General features: G+C 33.0%; 2 protein-coding genes across 3 annotated transcripts; both read left to right on the top strand.

Moving 5' to 3' along the window:
- The first annotated feature begins 4,826 nt into the window (after positions 1–4,826).
- LOC18037815 (CD2 antigen cytoplasmic tail-binding protein 2 homolog) lies at positions 4,827–11,652 on the top strand. Of its 2 annotated transcripts, XM_024180548.1 has the most exons (10): positions 4,827–5,017; positions 5,418–5,637; positions 6,822–6,947; positions 7,025–7,195; positions 8,038–8,167; positions 8,787–8,828; positions 9,775–9,951; positions 10,048–10,090; positions 10,754–10,831; positions 11,285–11,652. In XM_024180548.1, exons 1-10 carry the CDS (start codon positions 4,953–4,955, stop codon positions 11,349–11,351), a joined length of 1,119 nt encoding a protein of 372 aa, XP_024036316.1. In that variant the 5' UTR covers positions 4,827–4,952; the 3' UTR covers positions 11,352–11,652. The 2 variants fall into 2 exon arrangements, with proteins under 2 accessions (XP_024036316.1, XP_024036317.1); XM_024180549.1 differs by lacking the exon at positions 10,754–10,831.
- Positions 11,653–15,955: 4,303 nt separating this feature from the next.
- LOC18037725 (L-ascorbate oxidase) lies at positions 15,956–18,718 on the top strand. The gene is made up of 5 exons (XM_006428075.2): positions 15,956–16,344; positions 16,439–16,531; positions 16,902–17,114; positions 17,326–17,517; positions 17,662–18,718. Exons 1-5 carry the CDS (start codon positions 16,030–16,032, stop codon positions 18,607–18,609), a joined length of 1,761 nt encoding a protein of 586 aa, XP_006428138.1. The 5' UTR covers positions 15,956–16,029; the 3' UTR covers positions 18,610–18,718.
- Positions 18,719–20,079: the final 1,361 nt, after the last annotated feature.

The raw sequence follows: 20,079 nt of genomic DNA, 5'->3' as shown, positions 1-20,079 counted from the left end.
ACTCTTTGACGACAAAGGGACGACAGAAACGTAGGTCCTTTTGTCTGTTGTTTTAACTCCATTCATCATCCTTAGTCGGTTACTTTTTTCATTTAAAAAATAAAATAATAAAAAAATATATTAAAATAATAAAAAAGAAACCACAAAAGTAACGAAAAGAGATGACAATAGCAGCACTTTTTTAGTTCCGATTTTTCTTGTTGTCTTCTCTCTCTCCATCTCTCACCTCTCATTTAACATGAGCCATCTGCATTTAACAAGGAAAAATTAGTTCCCTCTCTGCATCTCGCTTATCACAAGGAAGAAGTTAGATCTAGATCTGTAAACAGAGGCAACTTGATAAAATTAGTACTGATTAATTAGTAAGTTAGTAACTCTCATTACATTCAAATAAAATTTTTGTTGTGTTCTATATATTTAAATGGTTAGGATATTTAATTTAAATTGTAAAATTTTTGTTGTGTTCTATGGGGATGAATGCACGTAGATCGAGGCTGAGCTAGTGGCCAATGAGAATCGTACGTTGCTAACCAAGCTTGTGAAAGGGTGGGAAAAGCACCAGCCGGCCAGGAATGATGACCAATTGCTGGGGGTCGATTTCCTCTTCCTTCCAAATGAACGGAAAGGGAAGAACGAAGAAGGGGAGTAAACTAAGGAAAGGAAAATCTAGCTGGGGAGGGAGGACATAAAAAACAAAAAGAGATGATATGCTTTCCATTTAACAATTCTTTATTTTATTATTTATTATGGCCCCACGCGAAATTAAAAGAAGACAAAGAAAACACGTGAAACGGTAGTGAGCGCCGCGTTTATGTCGTCCCTTTGTCTTATTTTAGTTCCTTTAATCATTTTCCTTCAAGAAATTACTGAATCATAAGAAATGTTGTTGCCCGAAAACCAGAGACCCCAATTGGTTTAGCCATTTTACATTACCTTTTGAATCTTCAACACCAAATCCTCCAATAAATCCCCCACTAGGCCCCATTTGGAACGACACATAATCAAGAAAGAACAAATTGCTTCCATCAAATCTCGTTAGGGCTTCATCTGGACCCCTCCAAGCACTTCTGACAAAGTGCTTTTGTTGCTCAACACACAAAACACATTCCAGGGTCAAATTGTATGTTCTTTAAATAATGTGTCATATTCCCTGCCAGGTAGAGGTGGCAAAAATACCCGCCCGGACCGTACCCGGGTGTTGCGGGCCGGGTAATACCTGGCCCGGGTATGAAGCCGGGTCGGTCTTGGGCATCACTTGATAAACCCGGAATTCGAATTTTATTAAAAAAAATTATAAAATATATATTATTTTAAATATTTTATATTTATTTGACTTATTTATTATACATATATAAAGTTTTAAACACTTAAAGTTTATATTTTCATGTCAAATTTTATTGAAATAAATTTAAAACTTATAAAATTATCAAAAAATAAAAAATATATACACATAAAATATTAAAAAATATAAAATCCGGGTACCCGGATTAAAACCCGATCCGGACCCGGACCCGGACCGGTTGCATCCGGGCAGGGTCCGGTCATGGCAATACCCGGACCCGGCCCGGGGTTTTGCCATCTCTACTGCCAGGCACCCCTTATCTCATTGCCCTGAAAAAAGAATTGGACTGATGCTTTTGATGCGCGCGCCGGAGACTTATAATCAAAGCTATGATATTTTTCAGTGTTGCTAGTAACAGTAATGCTACTGTTAGCGCATCATTTTATAGACTCAAATTAAATTCAACAGTGGATGTTATTTTGCAAAGGGTTAATTTTGTCCTGCCCCCAACTGTTTCAACATTTTTCGCCACGCACCCATATGTTTCGAAAATACTCACTCCACACCTAATTTCATTAATTTGACCGTTTAGTCTAACGGTCAAAGGGCAAATTTAGAAATTCATATCCTAAATATTATTTGATGATGATAAATTAAATTTATTTGATAATTTAATTGATGAAATTATTATTAATTACCTTTAAATAAAATTTTTTAATGTAAACATTAATTATTAAATTAACATTTTATCTCATTTTATTTTTCTCTAATTCAAGATAAGGGGTATTTCGGACATTTACTTAAATTTCAAATAGCTCCGTTAAACATAACGGTCAAATTAACGGAATTGGGTGTGGAGTGAGTATTTTCGAAACATATGGGTGCGTGGTGAAAAATGTTGAAACAGTTGGGGGCAGGACAAAATTAACCCTTTTGCAAAATGCTAATACTTGGAGTTACGGTGACAGTGAGACACATTCGTGACACCTTAATGGGCATGATTTTTGGGTACTTGCATTTGGAGATGGCCAATTTAATATGTCAAGTGATGTGAACAAGTATAATTTGAATTATCCGATAATGAAAAATATAGTGCCACTCCGTTCTTACGGCTGGACTACACTGAGGTTTCGAGTTGATAATCCTGGAATTTGGCTCTTTCATTGCCATATTGAAGCTCATTTCTTGATGGGTACGATGATACTTTTTGAATCGAGACCAGAGAGGGTGGCGGAGCCGCCGCAGCAGAATATGGGATGTGGTCTGAACCAAGAGTTTGATGAAGCCATAAGTGTGTTAAGATGTTATGTGTAATTATTAAATAATGGTTATATATATTACAAACACATTAGCACAATCACAATAATAGCTTAGCATTAGATCGATATACATACAGTCTATTATAATAACCATTAGTTGAATCACTGTATTTATAGATCAAGATATACGAAGTATGAAAGTCGTGCACTAAAAGATAATTTTACAAATACTATCCTCAACAATAAGTGACATGCACATACCGAATATAAGCTCAAATGAGATACCTTAGCTCTTTCTCCACGGCCTCCATTATTAAAATGTGATTAATTCTTTAAATCAATATTGTGATAGATTTTCTCCAGGATCGATATTCTGAGATGTGAATGTTCTAGACTTGGTAATTAGAATTAAAAGACAACATTATCACATGTAAAAGCAAAATACATCAGTAAGGACTCTTTTACTGCACACTGCAAAAATTAACGACGAGTAGTTTAAGTAAAAGACAAAAGCCGACGTGACATCCATGTATTACATCCCACGATGACAAGTCATCTTGTTGAAACAATGGACGACAATCAGTACAGAGTATGAGTTGGCGCATGGTATAAGATAAAAGAAAAGTCCAACCGACAAGCTTTTTCGAGACTGAAATAGAGGAAAATTGTAGCAAAACTAAAATAGCTGACTCCAAGTTTAAATTGCAGTAAAATAGAAATAACTAACTCAAAATAAAGGAAATTTAAAGATTCTATATATTATTATATATTTGAGCATATATTTGTAAACTTCTCTAGTAATCAATTACTTGTTCAATAAGAGTAAGCACAAATCAAAGCCACCAAGGCTAAATAGCTCTTCTCTCCTCCAGATTTATATATAAATATAATATCCAAGTGGTAAAATTCTATTGGTGAACATCGATTAGGATATTCAACAACTTGTCCTCAGAGTTTTGTTTTGGATTGTTAACTCTTTAAATAGATATTTCTCGTAATTCTTGACCACAAAAAGATAAATAAGTTTAAATTATACAATAAATGAAACAATTAGTTAACTCAAGTCACTTATACTTGATTAACTAGAATAAGCAACTGCAGAAATGAACAATGACTCGTTTACGTAAAAGACATTAGGATGACGTTACGTCCATATATTAGGCTACCAGAAGACACGTCAACTTGTTGAAAACAATGGATGAGGATAAATTGTTTTTAGGAAATTTTAGGTATGACATGTCATTACAAGAGAATATAATTGGACGACATGTCCCTCTATTTCAGGCTTTTGAGACTAAAATAGAGGAAAAGGGTAGCAAAACTAAAATAATTGACTCCAACTTCAAATTATAGTAAAACTGAAATAACTAACTCGAAATAAAGGAAATTTAAAGACTCTATATATTATTCTATATTTGTGCATATAATTGTAAACCTATAAACTAAAGTAATTAATTACTTGTTCAACAAGAATAAGTACAATCAAAGCCACCAAGGTCAAGCAATGCTTCTCTCCTCGAGTTTTATATTATATAAAATGATGAAATTATATTGATGCACATCAGTGGAGATATTTAGTATATTGAGGCAAATTCTTCTCATCTAGATTAGATTGATTCATAATTGAAAGAGATTACTATAAGTTCTTTCAAAATTGATAATTTGTCCCATTATTAGAGGTGTTCCAAAAATGACTGCAATCGAGTGAATAGCTACGAACTAATCAATCAGATTGAATTAGAAAAGGAAAAAATTTGTACACCCATAAATTTGAAATTGCAGCTGTCTAAGAACACTAAAAAATTATCAATCAAGGAACATTAGTTGTACTATCTTATCTGTTTGACTGTTAATTTTTAATTAAACCCAAAAAAATGTATTTTTCAGAGTGATATCTTATGAAATATACAGTTAAGAAATATGCGGCCATATTTATCATAAACTAAATAGTTAAAATATTATGGCAAAATAAAATAACTTTTATAAACAATTTGATCCTTTTACTCTATTAAGATAAAAATTAATTTATCCCTTTGTTCATTACCTTAATAATTAAAATGATGTCAAATTAACCTCAATTTTTTTTTAAATTTTACAAAGGCTTTACTACAACCAATAAAATGAGTATAATATGAGGGGCCAGCGGCCCACCGCATGTATTGTTTGGGCCTATTGTATAATTTTCTACCGAAACATTTATGGGCTTGTTACAATATTCGACCCAAATAATTCGGTTCGGATAAATGATACGGGCCAGCATCACGTCACGAAGCCGAGTCGGCAAAGACTCGAGATCGCTCTCCCGACCGTCTCTTGTATCACAAGCTTCTACATATTTTCGATTAAGTGGTTGATTTTTTTATTTTTTTTTTGAGTTATTATTAGATTTTTTTTTATATTTTGGTCTCAAAATGGAGCAAAAATCTTCTCGCAAGCGCCACTTTTTAGACGACGAAGATTCGGACGAACAACCCATGTAAAACCCTAATCTCTGCTCTTATTTTCAGCCCTTTAATTTTTCTAATTAAAAAGAATTTGCCAGTTATTAAGATAATATTTTTTTTTCATCTGGGCTTATTCAGTTTTACCAATAATAACTGGAGTTTTAGCTGATATTTGTTGTATTTTTAGAAAAATGGCATTGTGAGTTGTCTTTATTTTTCATTTTTTCTTTTAACATCCATTTGCTTTTCTTGTATGTTACATAGCCGGCTGCTTTTCTTTATTTGTGAAGCGGGTTTCTGCTTATATGCTCTTGGTCTTACATGTAGAAAATAGTGCAATTACTCTTGTTTGTTAAATTGAAATGAAATTTTGATAATATTTAAGTTTTTGCTTGTTGGGTGTAATGATGTTATATGGGTTTAATTTTGCAGGCAGAAAAGAATTAGATTTCCCAAGGGTAAGAAGGTGAAGCCCGGGAAAGAGGCTGTGGATGGAGTCAAGGATGATGGTGATGGTCCAACTGGTTTGAAGAATCCCCAACTTGCTGCTAAGGAGCGTGCAACTCGCCGGAACCTAATGACTTTCGAGCTTTGCAGTGAAGAAAGTAGAGGGAATGGTAATGATATCTCTGCAGCTGAAGTGACTTATGAGGTTCGTTTTTTCATTACATATTCTTTCATTTTAAAATTTAGTAATGGCAATTCAGGAACTATTCAATATAGGACCTGTCCAAACAATAATAGAGTGGGGGGCTTCGATGTCCTGACAATAGATGAAATTTATTCTAGACATATCATCTTTTCAAGCTCATTGATACAGTCTAGATTCTAACAATAATTTCTCACAATGAGATTGACTTAGTAAGGTTTCTGAGCTCTTCAATATGAACTCTTTGAGCCCAGGAATTGATCTTTTCTTTATCTATCTTCGGTGCTCTCTTTATGTTGGATAGAATTTTCCATTTCTTATGAAGCAAGTATAATTAAAATCTAGTAGAAAGTTGTTTGAAGTACCAGTGCTTTTGATCCCTCAAACCTTCTTAATGCTGCTTTACTCATTATACTACTGTAATAGGTACATATTAATGATACACCCTATAGCACGTAGTTACAAAAACTTAAGATCAATGGTATTTTAAGATACATATTTAACAGTTATCCTCCTGAATACTAGCAGTACACCTGCATTCAATATATATATATACATACACCCCTTTCATAGTAGGCAATATATACTGGTAGAGGTTTAGTACTGAACAATTTCCTTGTGTGTATCGTTTCAGGTACGCATATGTACTTATTCTTTTCTCATGTCTTTACTTTCTTGCTCCACTTTTCATCATGTTTTAAATGCTATAACTGAAGGATACCATATGTTTCCCCATCTTAGTAAGCCTAAAAATTGAAGCTTGTTTACTTTCTCATCAAACAGCATTTTTAAGGAGTTTATACTTCACCTCTTTGTGTTTGTTATTCTTAATTGGCTGTTTTTGTTGTCCATTTTGTTTGGTATTCATCTGGTCAATTCTACTGACTAAACAGCCCAAAATCCAAATCCACTTGACATGCAGTATTGTAAATTGATTGATTTATTATTTTTTCCTTTTAACGTCTGTTCTTCTCTTTGAAAAATGTGTTTGCTGGTTCTTAAGTCTATAAATATCATGGTCACCAGGGGCGCCATGTAATTCTTGTTCATTGAGCGTGTCATAGTTTGTAAAGCTTCTTTGCTGAGAGTAGAAATTTTTTTTGAAGTCAAGATGATTTCCAGATTCATCAATTGTTGGATCAAGGGAAAGGATAGACTTATGATTGGGAGAATTTTTTTTTAACAGGGGTGACGAGAACTTTGTTGATGATGGGATTCAGATCGATCCCTTTAATCTGGATAAGGAGAGGGAAGAAGGTTATTTTGATGCAGAGGGAAATTTTGTTGAGTATGTCAACGAAAATGAAATCAAGGTAAAGATATGTGTTTTGGATGTCATTGTAATATGTATAATTCAACTTGTTCATATCCTTAACATGAATTTTCGCAGGATGCATGGCTTGATAGTCTTGAAGTTGATCAAAGATATGTTGGTACTGCAGTAATAGACAATAAAGTTATTGAGGCGCAGGAAGATAAAGATAATGATCATGAACTTTCTTCTGAAGAACTTGGAGTGATAAAGAGGCGTATTGCCAACATTCTTGAGCCAGGAGAAACAGTAAATTCACATGGTTTCTGAGTTTATGTTTGTTTTATTTGGGTTTCATGGTTCTTTTGAAAGCTTCGCTAGAAATATTGATTATGGACACTGTGTAGCTGCTTTCAACCATGTAGCTTTGACAGTGATATTTAAAATCTTTTGCATCTTTTTATAATTCAGGGTTGTATATGTATTGATGCAATTTTTGTGCTTTGTGAGTTGTGATGTTATAAATTACTTTTTTTGGTCCAATTGTTGGTCTAGGTACCATGGTTTTGTATTTTGAAGAAATCATTTTTGTGTGTGAAATTAGAGTATTGTTGGTATATGTTTTCTTTTTTTATAAATGACAGTGTAATGATATTAAGGTCCTTGCAATGTAGATAGAAAATGTGCACTGCCGCCAAAAATTCTTGTTTAGATTGCATTTGTTGTCTACATGCTATTTATATGCTACATACATTTGAAGATAGTCTGCAAAGAAGTTGTAACCTTGTTTTGATGTCAATGTTAATCCTTTTCCTTTCATCAGTCGGGCCACGCTACTTATATATTTTCTCCTCGAAGCTGGTTCAGTTGTTTTCATTATTGACTGAAAAACCAGTTTTATTTTTTGTGCTAGCATTAGTAATTTTAATCACATATTTACTGAAGTATTGTAATTAGATAAGCCGTTATCACTTTTTTTTTTTTTTTAAATTAAGACAATATGCTGTTATCCTTTGTCTTGTTAAAGCAAGATATTTGACATATCCATGGTTATCATATATCGATGATTTCTTCATAAACACATACATCTGTCCATTCAGATAGGTTATATTTGTTTAGGTTTTTGAACTTTGTTTTTGCTTCTTTGATAGGTTACACAAGCTCTGAGAAGGCTGAAGGGAACTTCAAACAAGAAGGAAAAGATGTCGGCTGAGACAAAGCGCGTATTTGATCAGTTAACTGAGGATGCCATGAGGCTGATGGAGGAGAATGGAGAATATAGTAAGTGTGTATATTGTGAGGCTTTTTTATTTAAATCTTTGAAATATACTTGTTTAATTTTTTGCCTAAATCTGTGTATGTGCTATGCATATCCATCTTAATGCTTGTAATGCTGTAAACGTCTTTTTCTCTTATACCAGTCATTTGGCAGCAAAAGAGTAGCCGCCTACCCCTTGCTCGTTCTTTTTAAGAGTTTGTAATTCTTAGTAGAATTGCTTTTAAAAAACTCAGAACAAATGTGGGCAATGTTAGTAAATTTTGTTTCTATAAGTTCTTAGTTTAGTTTTGTTGAAAACTAAGAAATATGGCTGGATTTATCACAACAGTTTGTATATGAAGTATAATACTTATTTTCCGGATGGTCAAATGATGAAACTTGTATGACTTGTTAGAGAAGAGATGTAATGGAAAAAAAAAATAAGATCACTCGCATGGAATTGCACTGAGCATAGAGTTTCTTTATGATTTTAGTATAGGTTTTATATGTAACTGTCAGGCACAAGGTTTTCTGGTTCTCCAGAGAAAGAAACGCATTTTCTTTTTCATAATAATAATAATAATAACTTGAAATTATTTTTTTGTGCTTTCGGTTATGTTGCTTTGTATTTTTCTTCTGCAGATGTGTACCACGAGAACCGGGAGACTTTTGAGCGTGAGGCAGGTTGGTTCCACAATTAAAACTATCTTTACCTGTGTCTTTATCCTAATATTCATTTTCCAACAGTCTTATGTTCTATTAGAATATCAACGGATGTTTATGCAGTGGTGAGCGTAATTTTAGATGTTATAGCTAACCTGTTTGTGCCATTGGGTGGCCGTCTTCTTGTAGGATTCATGAAATCCTAACATGGTCTTATTTCTTGTTGATAAGGTCTTCTTTGTTAAATGTGTTTATGAATTGTCGACACGTGCTAAAGTGTGATATTTTGATAGGTGGTGGCATCATACTTAACAAATCTTATAAAATTAGGCATACTCGGATGATTACATATTTGTGTTGGTACATTTATAGCATATTACATGTTGATGTACTGAGTCATAATTCTGTGTGTTTTTGCTTGTTGCATAATTCTTAGGAAGAAAACCAATAACCCAAGCTTGTAAAAATGTGAATGTTTTTTAAATGAAATTTTTGAAGCGTCCTCAAAACATGGTATAACTTTTAGTCCATGAAGATGCATTCTCTTATATCCTCCATCTTCGTATGGACACTGGTGCAAACAAGCCTTGTTCTTGTGCTAAACACAAAATTCTTAATATGTGTAAGTACAAAAGTGCCATACAGATCTTAGTCAAGTACAAACATAACAGCCGGAATTTGTACTTGATGCCTGCTGCATGCTATTGTTTCTATCACATGTTTTTCAGAAATAAGTTGAACAACATTTCTTTTCAACGTTGGTTCTACATTCTATTTTTATTTGCACTAACTCGGTTTAACTGCTGTTCTGCGGATTCCCACCACCGCCCCCCCCCCCCCCCCCCCCCCCCCCAAAAAAAAAAGATAGATATTAACCGTTTTATTCGTTCACATTTGTATGCAAGTTTGGGTAGAGGGGGAGAGAAATAAGAGGCTTATTGATTATGCATTTTTTCCTCTTTTACAGAAGGATATGAGAGGTTAGCTCAGTCAAAGGAAAAGGCTGATGCGTATGATATGTTTGCTGATGATGATGAAGCTGCTACTGTGAAGCCATCATCTGATGAGCGTAATACAGTTTTGGGTCCTAATTTAAATGCAGCCAGTCAATCATCATCAGATGCTCTGAGCACAGCTTGTGAGAGTGAGTTCTCTCTGCTGTTGATAATATTACAAGTTTTTCAGATAGTCATTTCCAACTGTCTTTTCCTTATGCCTTCTGATGTTGCTTTGTCTACAGCTGAATCTTTGCAAAATGACTATGTATATGACGAGTCTTCTGGGTAAACAAATACACACTCTCTCACTCTCTCTCTTTTCAACTTAAATAAAATCGAAATGCAATATGCACTTTTTTATAGTTTTGGTGATTACCGCTTGTTTGCTTCTTTCATTTGATAGTTCAATTTTATACTTTTTGTTTGATGTGATGACTCTAGGTTTTCTCTTGCTTAAGTTGTTGCTTAAATACAAAATGCCATCTCTTGTGGGACTTTCTTAGTTTGTGTTTCAATATGGTTAAAATGTGCAATATGCCTACACCTTGAATAACCTTTTGTCTACATTATGACTGTTTCTATGCTTCTTTGTTTGCTTCTTCAATTAAGAGAATATTTGGATTAGACACTTCTATTTTTCATCGGTAATGGGCCAAATACAATTTGTTTTTGCTTCAGTCTCATGGTTCCTACACTTCTAGTGTTACATGGGGTTTGTTTGACTGGGGCGTTGAGGGAAACAGCATGATCTTGCTCTGAGTTACTTGAGTAATTTTCTTTTAACCTGGTCAAAGCTGTTACCATTTTGACATATGTTGATTGACCATTCTGGAGGCTTGGCTTCACAATAGTGCTATCATTATGGACATAATTAGATCAAAATTTTATGATATTCAGTCCTCACATATCCAGTAGTACTAAAGGTTATATCTTGAATTGTGCCTTCAGTTACTATTACAGCAGCAGTTTGGGCTATTACTATGACCCATCTACTGGACTTTACTGCTCGGCTGTTTCAGGGCAATGGTATGACTGCATATTTCTTTTAACGTATTTTTGGCTTTTTCTTTTTTCTTGCTGGGAACTTCTAAATTCACACTGCTTGATCTGGAAAGTGCAAAATTGATTTGGTAGCAAATGCTTGTCCTCAGATAGAAAAGTAGACAAATAATCGTATGGCCTTTTCTATTCTAAATTACTAAGAAGTAACTTTTCACTTAATACGATTAGTTTCTTGGACATGGTGAAACATAAACGATTTTTTTCTTGTGAGAGGTGGTTTTTCATTATTAAAATCTTTCGTAGCATTTTTAAGACCTTGTAGAGATACAAATGTTTCTATTTTTCTCGGTAGCTTGTGGGATCCTGTTTTAGGCATTAAATTTAAAATGCAGCAATACCTCTTGATGCTAGGATAAGATATGCACTGTTCCTTATAATATGTAGAACTATTTTAACAAGAAAGTGTTCTTTATGCAGGTATTCGTTCAACGAGGAAACTGGTACATATGAACAAGTGAATGCGGATGCATCGCGGGAAAACTAAAGAGTGAACATCGCAGCTCAACTTTAGTTGTTTGTACAGGCAACCGAATGACTTGTAGTAATATTGAACATGCTAGCCGTTCTGCTGATTGAAAGTTAACCACGATTTGGGATTCAAATTATTCCGGTTTATTTCGACTTTCTATACATAGCTCCCTTAACCTTAGAAGCATGCATTTTTCTCACTCGGGAAGGAGATAGCAGATAAAATTTTGTCCAAAAGTTTGAAATTCTATTCTTCCAGATAATCTTTTTATATGCTCCCCATGTGCAAAGTTCCAATTTTGTAGAAAATTCATCTCTAACCCTGTCAATCAAATATCATCACAATTTTGTAGAAAATTCATCTCTAACCCTGTCAATCAATTTTGTAGAAAATTCATCTTTTGTAGAAAATTCCAAGGTCAAAGTCTCCTGGTGATCTTCGTCACTGAAAAAATAGACTTTTGACCCAGAAGCAAATAAAATAAAGTTAAAAACCGTTGCAAGGAAATTTCAACTGAGCGGGTTGAACCATTCATCCATCCCTCTTCCCCAGAACGGCCTTTGGAACATTTAGATATATATTCGCTTTTTAATTTTCTCTAGCGTTGACCTGTAAGGAGTAGATTTTATTGTTACTATTATTTTTGAGGGAAGTATGTACTCTAATAGGTAAATTTATGTGTAGCACTATTCATTAAATGGTCAATTGGTATATAATTAAATTATAAGTATAGTTATTTTTTATTTTTTCATTATTTAATCTAACCGTAATTTAATCACTTTTTCACTTCAAATGTGTAGCACTACTCATTAAATGGATTCAAATTCCAAATCTCTTGCTATTTCAATTAAATGACATCCACAATTATAGGTAGAACCATTGATTCTCCAAAAATTACAAATATGGCATAATATCAGCTAGGGGTTGGGCAATATTTAGGCTTTATCCACTTCTTTGATAATACTTCTAATTCATGGCAATCTAATAACCATGGGTTTGCTTTACACTTGATGGTGCATTTAGCATATTGTATTATATTATATTGTATTAACTTTATTACATTATGGTATATCGCACTTTAGGGCGGGGTTTTATTATTGATTTTTGAAATTAAGTATTAAATAATTATTTATATATATTAATTTTTATAATAGAAAGATGATATGATAATATACTTTATTAAATAATAAAATGCTACATTGTTATTTTATAATAAAATTTATTTCTATAAATTAATTATTATAATATAGTATAATCATATTAAAATATAGTATATCTTGATAATGTATTGTAAAAATATAATACTATATAATTATATAATATAATATAACATATATTATATTATAAACTTATATCATATTAAATTATAAATTTTATTTTTATTTTTTAATGTAAAAAATAATTGCTTAATTTAAATTTATTTTCAAATTTAGTATTTTAGTAAATAATAACTTATTAAATAAAACTAAAATACTTTTTACCCATTTGAAGTAAAATAATTAAAATGATTTTATGTAATGAAAGTAAAATAATATATTATCATTTATTGATAAATATTTAGGTTTATTACCATCTTATATTATTATTTGAATAAATTTTTTTATTTAATTATAAATTAACATTTAACAAAATTAAATTTATTATGATTTATAAATAGTAAAAGTTAAATGATTATATTTGAAATATGAACAATATTTTAATGTAATACAACCTAAACCCTACCTCCAGTGAATTTGTTTTATACCTATCATTATATTAATCACCTTTTTAATAAGTTAGTATAAAAGTAGTGTTTTCATGTAATGTAATACAGTGCAACAGAAGCTGCCAAATGCAATCTTATTGAATGTGCATATTCATGTACCAATATTATTTGCACTTTGTTTAAAATATTTGCCAATAAATGCCAAAATGAAAACGCACGTTGTGTTTTGAAATAATATTTATAGTTAGATATTCGGCTTGGATCAAATTTATTGTAACATTATAAATATTTACACCATCCTTCAGCCGGGGAAAATGAACAATATCTCCATATTACTTGATAAAATTAATCGAAATTCTCCTGATATTTTAAAAAATATTTAGACTTCCTGTCATATTTTTTAAGATCTTACCATTTTACCCTTCCTTACTACCAATCGCACCAAACTCAAAACAAATTTTAACTCTCATATAGTTCATATTTTTCCCCTTCCTTCACGAGGCGAAAGATATGTGAGTTGCCATCGAGTGAAACTTGTATGCTTAAACGCAAATCAAAAGATAACAAGTTTCCTATGAGAACAGATTTAATAAAAAGGAAAATGAATAAAAAAGAAAGATAATGAAACAAATTTGAAAAGACTAAAGAAAAATGAAGAAAGCGAAAAGGAAGAGAAAAAATAGAAGAACGCGTTAACTACTTTGTTTTGTTGTATTTTTTTTCTTTATGGCAAGTAGATGCGAAAGAAACCTCGTGATTTGCCAATCAAAAGAGGATTAGGACTCAACATGCAATGAGCCAATGATACTTCTTATTAAGAAAGCCCGAATAGAAAATAAAGAAATGGGAAATAATATCCAGGTCCCTAGTTTCTATCAAAATCATAAACAACACGTTATTGTCGAAAGCACATTTTTATTTTATTTTTTTGTTTTTAATCGAAGGCTAAATATAATCTTTTACTATACAAATTAATTAGTTTTAATTTTTACACGTGCCTATGCACTTTTTCCATTAACGTTTTAGTGTAATCGTCGAAATATGGTATTAATAATTTATAACAGACTCAAGTGATCAAAAGAATTATACGATCACTTTGTCATTCTTCATTGAAATAACCCCTTTAAAGATTGGTGCAAGGAAAATTGAATTATTCCTTCTTATTTTTACCATCATAAATCAGATTAACTAAACTGCCCCTAATACCTAAGCAGTTATTAGCTGGCTAGGTTCTTGTTGTTATATATATATATATACATATTTTAACTAAAATAATGATTTGACTAAGCAGTTATTAGCTGGCTAGGTTCTTGTTGATACTCCACATTGTTACGGTCTTAAGAAATTATTTCTTTCAAAGTTTTTTCATTGATTTTTGGTAATGATCGAACTCTTAACAAAATATGCAAGGATTTGTCAAGGAAAATTTCCAAAACTTGATCTGTGATTTTATCAAACTTATGAATCCAGGTGTTATTAACCCAATAATCATGTTTAAAAGGTTCATGAATCCTTTACGCGAAAGAAAAAGTCGACGCGGTTTCTTGACTTTAAAAACTTTATGCTGAAAGAATAAAAAAAGTCATCGCTCACATTGTCAATGGTCAACAGTTTGCTTTATCTCAAATTTATGTGGGGTTGATTTACGGTTTGTTTGGTTTGAAAATATCGGGAAAGGACAAAAAAAAAAAAAAGAAAGATGAAAGGAATAATAGAAAAAGATGAATTTTATATCTAATTAAATAATGAAAATGAAATTTATCTTTTTTTCTTCACTGTCTTTTCTATTCTTCCCTTCTCTTACCATTTCTTCCAACCCATCAGTGTATCCGATTTGACAAATCATTAATTACTTTAAAATTTACATTTTAAAATCCATTACCGAGACTCATGTAATTTGTCAATTGATGGGTTTTATGTAGTGGGACGTGCTGCCTTCATATGCTGAAAGTCTGAAACTGTATATTTGTCCGTCCGGCACAAATCTTTCTTACAGCAAGACCAAGTTGAATACAAGTATCTTTGGTTCATTAATTGCAATCAAGTTGTATTGACAGCAAGACAAACATGGCACAAGTCATTTGCAAACGCAAGCATAATTTGACTGCTCGGGTCCGCTTATAATCTTTGAAACTTTTTCTTTATATTTTCCTTCTGGAAGTTAACATAATTAACTCAATTAGTTGCACATATAATAATAATGAAAGATGGAGTCTTCTTTTGTTCGAATGGCCCCACGTGTTCAAATACCAATTTGGCCTATATATTTTTGTTCACTACCTATATATTTATAGAGGTCAAATCCATATTTTTGAAAATGTAAATATTGGCACATGCAAGTTGTTGAAGGAGGATGACTAACTTGAATGTCGATTCGTAAGATAAAAATTATTTGAAAATCATCCCTTTTTTAAGTACATAGAGCCGAGATTTCTTTTACCATGCATGCATCAAGTTCAATTCTTATACAAGTTTGTATTCTACAAAACGTAGACGTTACAATCTAACAAGCATATCAATAGAAAATGTTTACAAGTGGGCTAAACTTTTGTCCATGTGTTCCGACAAAAAAAATTACTTAATTCGATCTCAATCTAACAAACATCTCGTAATCAATATGTTAGCAAAAAAATAATAATAATAAGACTAATAAGCTTCCAAAATCTAAAAGGTCAACGTCATTAACATCGATCCTTTCTTGCAAGTGCATGCTCCGAAATTTCCTAGAGTTTCACACCAGTAAATTACTATTCAAATCAAAATACGAAAGTATTCTTTGCGCGGCTCGCCAGCTCCAACTTTGACCTTGTAGTTGCAGCACACTAATGAATTTTGTCTATATATACATTTACAAATCAACACAACTCATTGCTGCTCTCTCTTTTTTCTCTCTTTGCCCTGCCATATTAAAATATTAAATCAAAATTTTAAGCATTTGCATCAAACAAAAGCAACCCAGTTGAGTTTTTTCGAGTCACAAAAGCAGCCATGGCATATTTTTTTGACATGGCGGTTTCTTCAAGATTTAGAGGAATGAAGATTTTAAACTTGTTGGCTTTATGTGTATTGATCTTCTCTTTAGCAAATATCGTTCCAATGGCTGAGGCCAGGATTAGAAGATACAAATGGGAAGTGAAGTATGAGTACAAGTCCCCTGATTGCTTCAGAAAAGTTGTGATCACAATCAACGGAAGGACTCCAGGACCAACAATTCAGGCTCGGCAAAATGATACCGTCATTGTTGAGCTTAAGAACAGCTTGCTTACTGAGAATGTTGCCATTCATTGGCATGGAATTCGACAGGTAGGATTTTTAGAAATGTTTCCATTTCGATGTTTTTGGAATATGGATTCAGTTCATTTTAAATCATTGATGCTAATTTTTTGTACACGTGTAGATTGGAACTCCCTGGGCTGATGGAACAGAAGGAGTGACTCAGTGTCCAATTCTTCCTGGAGAAACATTTACTTACAAGTTTGTTGTTGACAGGGTGAGTTTTAATTTCGGATCTTGAATCCCTCCGTTCAGCTTCATTAATTTCCTATGGTCAAAGACAAGCAAATTAGAACTAAAGTACTCTTTTAAACCTTTGTACCTGATAACGAAACTTTAACATGGTAATAAAAGCCCGACGTCTCTTGGTCTATATCATATGCAAGTTTATGCTTTTGGGTCAAGTGGCTTAACTGACTTGACACTCACTGTATTTGCCCTTCAAGACACCTTTATACTGTTTTTTTCTTCCCCCTCTTTCTAGTTGAAGCATTAATTTGTTATTTTCCAGGTTGTTTTGTCATAACAAGTATATGCAACAACTAAGAGCCAATTAATTAATTTCTTTAATTTTGAATTTACTGTAGCCTGGAACATATTTATATCATGCTCATTACGGAATGCAAAGAGAAGCTGGCTTGTACGGTTCAATTCGAGTATCACTTCCTGAAGGGGAATCCGAGCCATATGCCTATGACTATGATAGAAGCATCATCTTGAATGATTGGTTCCACAGAAGCGCTTTTGAACAAGCTGCTGGCTTGTCCTCTATTCCCTTTCAATGGGTTGGAGAGCCTCAGGTAATGAGCAACATATATCTAAAGTTAAAATTGCGAATTAGGATTCTCTTTTAATGCAATTTTTTTTTTTTTACCTGACTAAATAGAGATTGGTAGTTAGTTGTTAATAAAATAGAAGAACAATAATACACGTGTCACAATAGATTTTTAAAGCTCAGGAAAGCTAATATCAGGATCTCGCTAAACAATTTTTTCATGCTTGATGTTTCAGTCACTTTTGATACAAGGAAAAGGAAGATTCAATTGTTCTTCTTTGAACTCTCCAAGCTTGAATGTTGGCATTATTTGTAATGAAACAAATCCAGAATGTTCGCCCTATGTTATCACAGTAATCCCTGGAAAAACTTACAGACTCAGGATTTCCAGCTTGACTGCTCTCTCTGCCCTCAGCTTTCAAATAGAGGTATGTGTTTTTTATTTTCATTTTTCAAAACTAGTTTTAGAAAAAACACGGTTCTAAAAACATTATAATCAAACTTCGCATCCATATATAACTTCATATACACTATGAAAACTTTTTTTGACATAATTTTTTTTTCTTCTCCAGGGTCACAATATGACAGTTGTGGAAGCAGATGGGCATAATGTGGAGCCATTTGTGGTGCAAAATCTCTTCATATATTCAGGAGAAACGTACTCTGTCCTAATAAAAGCTGACCAAAACCCAACTAGAAACTATTGGGCCACAACAAATATTGTCAGCAGGAACGCCACATTCACAACACCTCCTGGCTTAGCCATTTTGAATTACTACCCAAATCATCCCAAAAGATCTCCTCCCACGACACCCCCCTCAGGGCCCCTCTGGAACGATGTTGGCTCCCGCTTAAACCAGAGTTTAGCCATTAAAGCCCGGAAGGGATTCATCGTTCCCCCGCCGCAAAGTGCTGACAGAATGATAGTAATGCTCAATACACAAAATAATGTGAGTGGCAATGTGAGATGGTCTGTGAACAAAGTCACATATACCTTGCCTCACATTCCTTACCTTATTGCACTCAAAGAGAATATAACAAGTGCTTTTGATCAAACCCCACCTCCCGATGGGTATGATTTCAAAAACTACGACATTTTTAGTGTTGCAGAAAACAAAAGTTACACCATACGTAATGGAGTTTACAGGCTGAATTTCAATTCAACGGTGGATATTATTCTGCAGAATGCAAATTCCTTGAGTAACAAGACGAGTGAGACACATCCCTGGCATCTTCATGGCCATGATTTTTGGGTATTGGGCTATGGAGAAGGCAAATTTGATATCTACAATGACCCAAAGAAGTATAATTTGGTGAATCCAATAATGAAAAATACAGTGCCTGTTCATCGTTATGGATGGACCGCATTGCGGTTTCGGGCCGATAACCCGGGAGCTTGGGCTTTTCATTGCCATATTGAGTCTCATTTCTACATGGGCATGGGAGTTGTGTTTGCTGAAGGAATTGAGAGGCTTGGGGAGTTGCCTTCTTCAATTAAGGGCTGTGTGCACAGGAAGTAGTAAAACTTGTGGAAAATTTGGACACTTTTTTCACTTTCCTTTTCTTTTTCTATTTTTTTTGGGTTAATAATTTTGACCCCAAGAAAATTTATTTGCTTGTAATTAGTTATCGACGAAATTCATTTTCATTTGAAAGATCAATAAAAGATTCTTGCATAGTTGTGTTGTATGCTTGCAATGCATGGTGAGTTAAAAAAATGAAAAGAAAAAAGAAAAGCAGCTTAAATTCATATAACAGATTAACTATTTGATTTTATTTGGCACCTATACATTGATTTATAGTATCAAATCTGCAATTTGATCAAATAGGATGTGTAAGAAGACATGAAAATTTATTTGAAAATAATTGTACATTTATTTGAAACTTATCACCTTTTTTATTTAAGGTAGGATCAGAGATTCATTGTTTATAAAAATTTGTCGACAAAGCAAGTTGCTCATAGAATCAACAATAAGTTGTTGATGCAATATGTACAAAAGTCGGACATCTACAGAAACTAATAAAGAAATAAATAAATAAATAAATATATTGTCAAGGCTGCTCATTATTCAAGTAGCTTGGTGAAGCCACGTCAGCAGAAGGTTGTTAGTGAAGAATAACAGCTCAGCGTGATTAGTCAAGTATTAGTGATCCAGCTTAAAGAAAGTTAGTTAGTTAGTAAGTTACTAGCAATTCTCACGTGTAAGGAATAATATAAATACTTGTACTGATTTGTAAAAGCTCTTAAGAACTGAATTTTATCAAATACAAGTATTGAGAATTTTCTCTGTAATTTTCTATTCAACCAAACAGCACATCTCTGTTTTCTTTCATGGTATCAGAGCCACAAATGGCCAGCTCAAGCAATACAATCTCAAATCAAACAATCATAAACTCAAATCAACATACACAAACATCATTTACTTTTGCTGCAACTGTGAAACTTGATCGATCAAATTTCTTGCTTTGGCCCAAACAAGTGGTAACTTCAATCAGAGGAAATCGCCTTGAAAGATTCATTCTAGAGCCGCAAATTATTCCAGAACAGTATCTAGTTGATTCAACGATCGAAGGATCTGGTGAGAGCATTGAAAATCCAGCCTACAGCAACTGGAGAGCACAAGATCAAATACTCCTTGGTTGGCTGCTCTCAACTATAAGTGAAGGTATTCTTAGTTCTGTTCTTAGCTATGACACTTCATTTGATGTGTGGAGATCTATTGAAAAACAGTTTGGAGTTCAATCTGAGGCTAAGATTATGCAAGTCAGATATGAAATGAATATCTTAAGAAAAGATTCAATGAATGTTGAGGAATATTGTGCTAAAATGAAATTACTCGCCAACAAACTTGCTTGTGCTGGTGATGTAATCACTGAAAAGGATCTGTTAATAAGAGTTTTGAATGGCTTAGGTTCAGGTTATCTAGATCTAGCTTCCATAATCACAACTAATAAGATGAGCTATGATGATGCTTATGCATTGTTACTGA

The sequence above is a fragment of the Citrus clementina genome, unplaced genomic scaffold (assembly GCF_000493195.1).
Source record: "Citrus clementina cultivar Clemenules unplaced genomic scaffold, Citrus_clementina_v1.0 scaffold_7, whole genome shotgun sequence".
Taxonomy (NCBI): domain Eukaryota; kingdom Viridiplantae; phylum Streptophyta; class Magnoliopsida; order Sapindales; family Rutaceae; genus Citrus; species Citrus x clementina.
The sequence above is the reverse complement of the archived record's forward strand: the minus strand, read 5'-3'. Positions and strand labels throughout refer to the sequence as shown.

What these genes read in the sequence shown, in the direction of transcription:
- LOC18037815 (XM_024180548.1), top strand. Translation starts at nt 4,953, where the DNA reads ATGGAGCAAAAATCTTCTCGCAAGCGCCACTTTTTAGACGACGAAGAT. An exon ending in GATTCGGACGAACAACCCAT is followed by an intron (nt 5,018 to 5,417) that starts GTAAAACCCTAA and finishes TTAATTTTGCAG; the next exon opens with GCAGAAAAGAATTAGATTTC. An exon ending in TCGGCTGTTTCAGGGCAATG is followed by an intron (nt 10,832 to 11,284) that starts GTATGACTGCAT and finishes TTCTTTATGCAG; the next exon opens with GTATTCGTTCAACGAGGAAA.
- LOC18037725 (XM_006428075.2), top strand. Translation starts at nt 16,030, where the DNA reads ATGGCATATTTTTTTGACATGGCGGTTTCTTCAAGATTTAGAGGAATG. An exon ending in AATGGGTTGGAGAGCCTCAG is followed by an intron (nt 17,115 to 17,325) that starts GTAATGAGCAAC and finishes TTGATGTTTCAG; the next exon opens with TCACTTTTGATACAAGGAAA. An exon ending in CCCTCAGCTTTCAAATAGAG is followed by an intron (nt 17,518 to 17,661) that starts GTATGTGTTTTT and finishes TTTCTTCTCCAG; the next exon opens with GGTCACAATATGACAGTTGT.